This window comes from Anas platyrhynchos, chromosome 2 (genome assembly GCF_047663525.1).
Source record: "Anas platyrhynchos isolate ZD024472 breed Pekin duck chromosome 2, IASCAAS_PekinDuck_T2T, whole genome shotgun sequence".
NCBI classification, from domain to species: domain Eukaryota; kingdom Metazoa; phylum Chordata; class Aves; order Anseriformes; family Anatidae; genus Anas; species Anas platyrhynchos.
In genome coordinates, this window is record NC_092588.1 from 96,356,370 (window position 1) to 96,367,176 (window position 10,807).

Genomic DNA, 10,807 nt, shown 5'->3' on the forward strand with positions numbered 1-10,807 from the left:
GGCGCTGATGTCACGGTGCCCGCACACGCACACGGGTCCCCCCCCGGGTCCCTCCCGGGCCTCCCCCGGGCCCCACGTCACGCGTGCCACCGGTATAAAGCCCGTGCCGCGATTTCCATGGCCGAGCGCAGTCGGGTGCCGGCAGGCAGCGCCGCTCCGCGCCCGTCGGCCGCCGCGACCCGCGGGGAGGCGGCGGCCGAGGAGGAGGAGGAAGAAGAGGAAGAGGAGGAGGGGGGGGGAGGATGCTGCGCGCCTTGGTGGCGGTGTCCCTGTGGCTGCGGGTTAGCCCGCGGGCGCAGGGCGCGCCGTGCGAGGCGGTGCGCATCCCCATGTGCCGCCCCATGCCCTGGAACATCACCCGCATGCCCAACCACCTCCACCACAGCACCCAGGAGAACGCCGTCCTGGCCATCGAGCAGTACGAGGAGCTGGTGGGCACCGGCTGCAGCCCGGTCCTTTCCTTCTTCCTCTGCGCCATGTACGCCCCCATCTGCACGCTGGAGTTCCTCTACGACCCCATCAAGCCCTGCCGCTCCGTCTGCCAGCGCGCCCGCGACGGCTGCGAGCCCATCATGCGCCGCTACAACCACAGCTGGCCAGACAGCCTGGCCTGCGACGACCTCCCCGTCTACGACCGAGGCGTCTGCATCTCCCCCGAGGCCATCGTCACCGACCTGCCCGAGGGTGAGCCACCCCCTGCCCCGCCGGTGCCCCCCGAGCATCCCCCCCGAGCATTCCCCCGAGCCACGGCTCCGCTGCCCTCTGTTTGCAGATGGGAAGTGGACGGACTTCACGCAGGGCGTGCTGGTGCCCGACGGACCCCCGCAGCCCGAGTGCAGGAGCCGAGGCCAGGGTGAGCCTGGGCCTCCCCATGTCCCCCTCCCCTCTGCCAGACCTGCTCCTGCACCCCTTAACCGCTTCCCCTTCTCTTCCTCCGAAGAGCGATGCAGGTGCAAAAAGACAAAGCCCACGCTGGCAACCTACCTGGCCAAGAACTACAGCTACAGTAAGTCTGGGAGGGTTTTCCCCACTTTCTTTCGCCCCCTCTGTGCCCCGCCACATGCTTGCCCCCTCTGCCAGGTCCCATCCGAAAACCTAAGGGTGCCTGGGCTTCCCCTTCCAAACCCAAGCACGTAGCGTTTTTCCGAGGGAAGTGTCAGTAGTGTGCACTGGGATCGACAGGTCGCCCTGCAGAAACTGTTCTTGCTACTGTAATGGTCACTAGTGAACGCAGCCACAGCTAATGTAAGCCTGGCGATGTGCTGTTGGCCAGCTCCTGTTTTTGTCTGGCAGGTGGGATAAACAGAGGTTTTTCACCTAAATAAAGCTCGTAAGCGTGCATGAGACCAAAAGAAGGTAAAACTTTGTGATTTACAAATTTGTGTATCCTTTTGCTCGCCACCAGAGCTTCAGCTGGTTGGGAACTGTCACAGATTAATTGAATTCAGTGACAATTGGCACCAGCCTGGCAAGGAGTTGGCCCATAGTTTTTATGTTGCATGACAGAAAACTTTTTTATGTTGCAAGATATATTGGCGATACAAGTAAGTATTCATCCTGTCCTCCCTACCCTCCCATCCCCACTGCCAGGTTTTCTGATGATAAGAGTCTGGAAGAATGGTAGCTAACATCTGATAAACACCGGATTAAATATCTGCAATGTCAATAGAAAAATCCTTATTAACCATTAATTTAACATGCAATACAACAGTCTTTTGCACTGTATGGGCTTTTTCTCAGAGAGAAGCTGTTTCTTCAAGGGAAGTACTATATTTTTTTGCAATAGGAATATTATACCCAGTCAATTCCTGTTTGTCTGATATCAAATGAAAGTAAGTTTTTAGTTATTTGCTTCTTTGTTAGTACCTGGAAAAAAAAATCCAAATCAGTTTCATGGGACTAAGCAAACTGAGCATTTAACTTAGAAAGGAGATTATATACTTTCTTGTCAAGGCATTTTGGTAAATTTATGAGATATGTTCTTTTTATGTAATGCCTTAGTCCTTCTCAGTATGCCATAGGGATGTGTTCAGGTGGGAGAATTAACTTCCCCACCTGTCTGAAATACATGAGTAAAAAGTGCTATAAAATGACAGTTCAGAAATGAAATACAGGTGTTAGCCACACAAATTCTGATTCCGGTGACTTCAGTGAAGTGTTGCTTGAATAAAAACTATGGGCTGGGATTCAAAATTTAGAAAGATTGAAGGATTTAATTCTGTTGAATTTGCAAAATCAAGATTTTGGTTTTGACTGGTAGATTTTTATTCAGCCTCCACTAAAATAATTAGATGTTCACACTGAAAAGGGATTGAGAAACAAGACAAGGGAGAACGAGCTGCAAATAAAAAAAAACAAAATTTCCTGAAATCCTTTAAAGTAATATATATAGACAAATTGTATTTCTATCTGGTCAGAACTTTTTTTAGTTGTCAAAACTGAGAGCATCAGAGCTGATTACTGGCCCATAGCTATACCCTTAGGTATAATTTCAAAATGTTTTCATAAATCACTCCCTGCATCAAATATCTTTTATGCTAACAGTGCAAGGCCAATACTGGCATTCACTGCTGAAAAGAAAATTCCACCTAAATTTCTTGAAAATACTATGGGTAAACATTTTAAAAAATAAAACCAAACGCGCCTGTTATGCAGGAGCTGAAATACTACTTGGCTTTAACCAGACTTGAAAATGGATGGTGAGTCTCTAAAACTGAAATTCTCTTTCTTCTTTCACAGAAGAATTTTGTGACTGATAATAGGACCCTTCTTATTTTGACATTTCCCAGAGACAAAGTCCCTCATGTAAAATTTTTGTTTCATTTCTGTGACCTGGTGCTCACCTCAGGACAGTGGCTGATACCCCCAGGGTGCTGAGGGAGTCACACAGTCGGTCAGGTGTCATCCTCAGAGCAATCTGCAGAGTTTCTTCTTCTTGTGGCTATGCAGATTCTTCAATAAATGATAAAAACGTGAATGCTTGTGTGTTCAGAATGAGAAGAACCCTCTTCAGAGTTTATTTTATGTGAGAATCTTACTACTGATTATCTGAATGTAAAAGAATTTTAAAAAGGTGTTAACTGGGTGCATCACAGAAATGCCAAGCCTCATAGTTTTTTAGTACGTGTTTCAAACCCTCCTTTCTTTCTTACACTCAAGAGAAGACTTGAGTTCTGGGATGCAACCTGCACTGAAATGACTTTGCTATTGCAAAGGCTGGATTCAGGTTAACAGTCTGTCAGGTAAATTATTCATCGCTTAATTGGCAGTAGCAACACATGGCTATAGAACAGCTCTGATTTATGCGAGGGGTTGTTCATGGCTGAGTCAAAGGAGCTGTTTGTGCGTGTGATTCCCGGCTAGATTGCTTGGCCTGATCTGGCAGGGATTTAAGCACATGTTTAATTTCACAGTTGTCAACAGTTCTGCTGAAAACCAAATTGGGATCAGGCCTCTGTTATTCTAAGCCACTGTATGTGCCCACACATGGAGAAGTAGTTCTGGTTTCACAGCTAAAACAACAGCTTTCAATTTAATATGTTTTATTTAATTTTAGGTTGTGTTTAAGTTTCTGAGACTGTTTGTTGTTCTTACGCCACTTTTTTTCTAATTGCAGTCATCCATGCTAAAGTAAAAAGTGTGGAAAAGGGGAACTGCAATGAGATAACAACCATGGTTGAAGTAAAAGACATTCTGAAGTCTTCAATGCCGATTCCTCTGTCCCAAGTGCCTCTTATTACCAATTCCTCCTGCCAGTGCCCACCTCTGCAGCTGAAGCAGGATGTCCTCATCATGTGCTACGAGTGGCGCTCAAGGTGAGCACTTGCTGTGCAGTTCAGAAAGGTGTTATTGCTGGCTGTGGTGGGAGGGAAGGAGGGACAGCACAGCTCCTTTTCTGGTCACGAGCCTGGTTGGCAAGCCTATAGTCAATATTACACCTACATGTTTCAATTACCTTTGCGATTAACTTTTTCCATGTAGTTAATTTCAGTTCTAGCCCACAGCATGGTGTTACAAAACCTGGCTCACAGATGGAGTGCAACCCCCGGTATCATTTGGTGCTGGTGGCATGCTGCTTAAAGCACCTCCAGCTGTTTGGCAGGGTGTTTTAGGACCACTGGCCACTGGCGTGAGAGGCTTCATACTCTATGAGCCCAATGGTGGTCCGTGCTGGTAGGACTGCTGGTAGGACTGTGCGGTGGCTCAAGGGAAAGCAGAGTTCTGCCTTACTAGCTCGGGGGGGATGGACGGACAGGAGCTGAGGGAGCTGGCAGAGCAGCTGCAGTCAGGGCCAGGCCTTCTCTTCTGGCCTATCCATACTTCGGACCGATGCCATCAGCGAGATGTTTCTGATCCCACAACTGCGCTGGGACCGGCCAAAGATGCAGCCACTGGAGCTCTCCTGCCTGGATGGCAGATGAAAAGTAAATACTCTCAGTGCAGCTTGCCAGTTCTGCTGTAAGATTAAAAGACAAAACAAAACTAACTTTACCAGACCTTGCCTCTGGCAGTCAGCCTAGCCCCAGGCACAGAAGGAAATCCAGCATGCTGGTCTGGAGCAGAAGGAGTGATGCACTGCAGGATGCTTTTCTTTCTGGGTTCTCGAGGCAGAAGGCGACATCCCATCCCTGTTAGCACCCCAAGGGCACCAGTAGCAACAGATTCCAACAGGACAGGTTGTGGTGTGATAGGTACTTTGGTTTCCATGCTGTGGGTTGGAGGTAAATTTTTTTGTAAAATGTTCAAGCTATTTTTGCATATGGCTGATAATGGAATACGTGCAGCTCTAAGGATCATAAAACTTTTGCATGAAGAGCTTGATGGGCCATAACTGTATTTTCAGTCATGATATTTTAGAAGTCTTTTACAGGCATTTCTAACAGTTGTCATCTCATACCTTATTACCATAACTTGTATATATATATATATATATATATATATATATATATATATATATTGTGTGTGAGCTAATGGGCTTGCAAACATTATATTATTATGAGTATTTTTATTATCACATAACAGCTTGGCCCTCCAGATCTGGAAGTATTTCACAGAGATTAATTTAGAGCCCTCTACTTGTGTTGGCCACGTTAGAGAGAGATACCCTGGGTCAGGCAGAAAAGGTATGACCAAGATACCTATTGAGGAGCTCTGAGCTGCAGAGCTTTGCCAGAGCAGACCCTCAGGAGGTTCTTAGGGGGAAGAGATTTCAGAAGTGAAAGATCCCAATCAGCTTCTCCCCTACTATGGAGAAAACACAGCGATCTCTAAATATTTTGTGATGGTTTTTAAAGGTCACTGAGGTTTTTAATTTTATATGGATTTGCAAAAGAAACATAAGCTATTATATGTGTTTCCTGTTGAACTCAGTGGTATGTAAACGGTAGGTTTTGAGTTACAGTAGCTTTTTAAAAACATGTCAGAGGCAAAATGGGAGGAAGCTGCAGCCTTCCCAAAGTCAATAGCGAAACACCCCTTTCCCATCAGTAGGAATAGGATTTCACTAGATAACTTGACCTGAGCAGGAGCTGCATCAGGTTGTCCATCAGGTGTACATCGTGTCACAGTTTCATTCATCGTGCTGTGGCCATGCCTTCAGTCCTGTACATTAATTCTCCAACCTCTCCTTGGAACAAAGAGGAGATGTGGATCATGTCAGTCTTGGTTCTCCAGGGCTTTAAAACACTCATTAAGTAGCTATGAGTAGCAAATACATAATACCATCCTAGTGTACATGTATTTGTAGGTATTAATGGAGACAATTATAAGTGGTTATGTAATGTTACCATTTGTCAGAGGAGCTGTATGATGTGGTGCATATTAACCTACCTTTTTTTCCAACTCAGAAGTCAAATGCATTCATTTAAACTGCTCTTCTACACACACACACACACACACACAAACATATATAGTGGACATAAGCAGAAATCTATGTGAAAGACATTTAAACAGTTTCACAAGATGTTACCCAACCCATCACTTTTTGCTAACAGCAATCAAGACAGGACAATTTTCCACCACTGAATAGTTGCAGGTGAAGACAGAGGGCTCTAAATGTTTTCTCAGTACTACTTATGTGCTGTAGTTTTGGCTATAAAACCTGAAGGAAAGTGATGGCTTTTATGTTTATTTATTTATTTATTGTTTGTTTGTTTCTTGAAAGTCTGAAATATGTTTCTGCCCATCTTCCTATATCAGTACCAGTATCCAATGGTTTGTTTCAACCTCAACCAGTGCAAATTCATCTGGAATGACATCTCAGGAATCAAAACTAGAACTATATGTAACATCTATTATTTCTTAATTTTCAGGTTGATGCTTCTTGATGGATGTCTAGTTGAAAAATGGAAGGATCAACTAAACAAAAGATTTAAGGTAAATACAATCAGAGAAAAGAATGCTGATATTCTTGATAAAAGTTAAACATCTTTGTGCATTTTTTGTCATTGAATATCTTGCTTGACATTCAGATATGTAGAACACCTCTGGGTATTATTACTTTCACTTCAACATTTTAATACCTCCAAAAGTCAGGTTATTTTTCTATGCGTACTTACATATAAATGTAAGTGAAAATGAGAAAATTTTAGTCTTTTATTTTAGAGTCTCTAACATTTTATTTCTATTTTATTTGCAAACTGTCCCTAAGTAGTATGTTGGATGATTTTTGTGTGAGCTCTCATTACAACAGTTATGCTAGGACTTTCCTTTATAATCACTGCTAAGTGAAGTAACTGCCAGGTGATATGCAGATGAATATATAGTACACACTATGTAAGAAGAGTAGTTAAAATCCTGATAAATGGGCTTTGCTGCATTAAAGACTGCAGGCTTGAGACACAGACTTCTCACCAGCTATTTCCAACTGAAGACCCACTGAAAGTATTGAGCATCTTCTCACTGTTTTCTAGGAATATGGAGGGAAAAGTCTATACTACAGCAACCTGTGAGACAGAGGCAGCAGATTCCCTCACTTGTTATCACTCCCTGCTTGTAAACTCTTTCTAATGGAAAGAAGGGGTTCCTCACACTTTTAGAGATGAAAGAAAATTATTTCTGTATTTCAGAAAAGGTTTCAGAGCCTTAAAGATATGTAGGTTTACGGACTTTAATTATGGCCCATGGATAGATGTTAGGAGGAAAAGGGTTACATGTTTACTTCAGTAGGAGCTTTTAGATTATGTAGCAACTTCTTGCTGGGAACTGTATGATGCTTTTATCATTCCCCCTTTCTCCTCTTTTACTCATGTTAAACCTATGTGTGAAAAAGAAAATGTGATTTAATTTTTTAAAAAATAAATATATTGCAATTGCAGGTGATACCAGATGGGATTTAGGAGAATACTGACACATGACTTGGACTCCTGAAATCCGTTAGCTGTAAACTTAATGGCCTGTTGCTGGCAGACAATGTGTTTTAGTGGGCTCCTCACACTGTTTTTTCATTTCTAATTGTATCCTGAAACCTGGTTGGACATTTATTTGCAGACTGTCAAAATAGATGCATGACTGCAAAACAAACTATCTCTCAAAGCATGTGTCTTTCCTTCTGATACTAATAGCTTCATAAATTAAATCCTCATTTAAACATGTTTGAGTGGGACACGCCTAAATGCTGGCTGATAGTTTTCATTTTATGAAGATGTGTATAATGACTGTGACTACATGAATATAGCCACCACGGAGCTAGGTGTTGCAATCTTTCCTTCTGAAGACTTGCATCTTTTGTCTCTGAAGACTTGCATCCAACATTTATCTTGAGTTACAGCTTAAAGTGAATGTTTTCAGTGGTCTGTGGACCACATAAGACTGCTACACATCTCTTAACATAATCACAGCATGGCTGATCTCTTCTCTAGCCAGGCCAAGAGTCTGAGTAGCAACAAGGTCAATGCAGAGAAAATAAACAGGAAAGCTGCAGAGCATTTCTCTTCCTCTGATCACTGGCTGGGCAAAGCCCCTATCTTTGTTTCAGACAAGAAAGTTCATTATTAGAGGGGAAAGGTGAGACCCCCTCCAGCTTCTACTATCTACCTTACTTTCCTTAAAACAAGTGTTTCTCTTCCTAATGGTGAAAGACTGCAATATCTGCCACGGTGTTGTGGATCTCTCCATACTTTGAACCACCTAACCACTTAACCTCTCTTCAAAAACCTGTTTTCTAGCCACTGTACTTTGGGGTTTGGTAGTCTAGTGTGCTCATTGACCTAACTGCTTTCCAAAATTTCTCCAGGATGCTACTGAGTAAAGCTGCAGATACATTATTCACAATTGCAGACTTTTCTTAGGAAAACTCAAGTAGCACCTTCAATAAGACAACAAATAATAGTTTTGCAAAATGAGTCCCTGGAAGCAGACCCTGTCTTTTTGATGGCATGATGCCTACTTCCCTGGATTTCTGGAAAGGCACAAGAAGCACGCTCACTCGCAGCATGCAGCCAAGATGTGCAGTTGTCATTTTCATCAGCTGATATTGTGGAAATTCCCCCACCCAAGAATATGTCAGGTTCCCACTACAGCCAGCATACATAGTACATACTGAGATCAATGGCTCTGCAGAACAGAGCACAAAAATATTAAGACTGGTATCAATGGTGCTGGAAAGTTATAAGATACAATTATTTATGGCAATGTCTTTCTCTAACTCATCCTCTTTTTCTGCCCTTCCACAGAGGTGGGAACAGAGACTGCAAGAACAAAAGCTGCGAATGGCCCGCAGTAAGAACCAAAATGCAGGGCGCAGTGGTCGGAGCGGGCCCCCAAAACCAGCAACCAAGAACACCAACCCACTGGTCAGTGGCCCCAAAAAGGCCACTAAACCGAGAAATGGCCAGAAAGAAGCCAATGCTAAAAAAGTATGAGTATGACGTTTCCAAAAGGAAAGACTTTTCTTGTATGATGAGGGTCACAATCTGGCTTGACTGGCATGTTTTATTAATCCAGAACTCATCGACTTAAAAACTCACTGCAGTTTCTACATAGACATTTTTGCTGCACTTTATTTTTAAAGGTTCGCTTTTCCTTTCAAGCCACTGCAAGCCATAGAGCATAGGTTTGCACTAAGATGTGGTAGGCATATTCAGGCTGACTGAGCTTTACCTTGGGGTTCTGATTTGCAGTTCTAGATGGCTCTACCTTGGCTGCTAGAAGTTTTATCCCCATGTCCAGGTTGCCTGCCCTGTTACCCTCCAGAGGCTGGGAGAGCTGTGTGGTGCCCCTCTTCTCTGCTCAGAAAGTAGTCTTGGCAGTTGGGTGTGTTAGCTGGAGGGTTAGTCTGGGTCAGCCTGGTGAGTTGGGGACCATGGCAGCCGAGGAGCAGTAGAGAGATGGTAACTTAAAGCAGAGAGCTGGGGCAGTAACTACTCCAGCTGCCAGAGCTGAATCTATCTGCTGTTTGGAATCATGGCCCTTGTTCAGAGCATTCAAAAGCATAGCTTACCAATAAGCATCTGGGTATGCATTATGTGATTATTATTTTTTATGTGTGTGCCAGAAATATGCTCACAGTGTTAGCATTTGAGTTCTTGAGTTTGTGTAGCAAAAATGCATTGAAAGCAAACTAATTTTTTTTTATTGTACTTCAGGCTGGCTTCTGTTGTTATAATTTCAAATATATTTAAACATCTAATTGAAAAATCAGTATTTTTTAAAACGACATATTAAAGTGAAGCAGATCTGCAAAATTCTTTAAAATAGCACATATTTTTGCTGTAATATAGCTTTGTTACAAAAACTGGAAGAGAAGCATTATTGTAAACAAAACTGACAGCTACTGTACAGTATTAAAGAAAAGATAAGGCTTTGTGTGGCTCCATGTTCACTTGGATCATTTTTTATCATTTGATACTGTATTTCTAAATCTTGCTCTGATACCAAATACACAAATAAATAAATAGATAAATAAATAAGTAAGATGGCTTGTTCCTATTCATGAACTTCTCAAAACAACTGTCTAGCTGCAGTTTTGCAGATCGTAAGGTAACATTCACCCTGCAATATGTCACAGGCAAAGCAGATGCTACTATTTATGTACTAAGATTTACTGCCCTTTTAAAAATAGCAAAGGTCATATAAGCCTAACTGGCATTATACAAGATGTCATTTATGCTGTTCCTGTCCAGGCTCTACCTGGAGAAGGCAGTACAGCTAGCACAGTCAGATTTCTGTTAACAAATAAGGAGATTTCCCTCATCGACATCATAAAAGTTCATGATGAATGTCTAAAAGACCTTCAAGAATTACTACAGCAAAACTAAGGTCTAGTCATGATATTTCTAATATCTATAAAGCAAACCTGCTGTTTATAATGTAGAGATGGTCTACATCAGAAAATTAAAAAAAAAGAGTTCTGTGTAGGTTAACGCAGAGTTAAAGCTGATCATGCCAATATGTTGATCTATGTTATTACAAGATTTCCAATGAAATTTGCATACATGAATTTTAAAACAGAGTATGCCATAGTGATTTTGGTAGTAGCATTAACACATTTGGCAATATGCTAAACACAGGCCAAAGACATAAATTGCAAGTTAAAATGCTTAAAACAGAGGGACAGGAGTGGTAGAGAAAAATTGAAAAACAGCATGCAGCGTAGTTCAGGGAAAACAAACAAACAAACACAATGCAGGTTACATGGTCATTGGTTGTGTTTTGAACTGTCAGCTAAAATATGCGAAGGTCAGCATTTGTATGTAGGTCCTTCCCGCTAATTCTGGGCAGATGCAGAAATTTATCTCTACAGAACATCTGCAGAATTGGATCCAAAATTCAATCCAGGTGTCAGAAATGCTGAGCATATGCTGCATCC

At 42.7% G+C, this 10,807-nt stretch overlaps 1 protein-coding gene across 3 annotated transcripts; it reads left to right on the top strand.

Moving 5' to 3' along the window:
* The first annotated feature begins 90 nt into the window (after positions 1-90).
* SFRP4 (secreted frizzled related protein 4) lies at positions 91-9,912 on the top strand. 3 transcript variants are annotated; one of them, XM_027451455.3, is made up of 6 exons: positions 93-684; positions 773-853; positions 941-1,006; positions 3,617-3,815; positions 6,312-6,375; positions 8,673-9,912. In XM_027451455.3, the coding sequence occupies exons 1-6, from the start codon at positions 243-245 to the stop codon at positions 8,859-8,861; spliced, it is 1,041 nt and encodes a 346-aa protein (XP_027307256.1). In that variant the 5' UTR covers positions 93-242; the 3' UTR covers positions 8,862-9,912. The 3 variants fall into 3 exon arrangements, with proteins under 3 accessions (XP_027307257.1, XP_027307256.1, XP_021130958.2); XM_027451456.3 differs by lacking the exon at positions 773-853 and having other exon boundaries at positions 91-684; XM_021275283.4 differs by lacking the exons at positions 773-853; positions 941-1,006.
* The last annotated feature ends 895 nt before the right edge of the window (positions 9,913-10,807 follow it).

Bases quoted from the DNA above. Each gene is read 5' to 3' on its own strand.
- SFRP4 (XM_027451455.3), top strand. From the start codon at position 243: ATGCTGCGCGCCTTGGTGGCGGTGTCCCTGTGGCTGCGGGTTAGCCCG. The intron at 685-772 runs GTGAGCCACCCC...CTCTGTTTGCAG, and splicing joins CGTCACCGACCTGCCCGAGG to ATGGGAAGTGGACGGACTTC. The intron at 3,816-6,311 runs GTGAGCACTTGC...CTTAATTTTCAG, and splicing joins TGCTACGAGTGGCGCTCAAG to GTTGATGCTTCTTGATGGAT.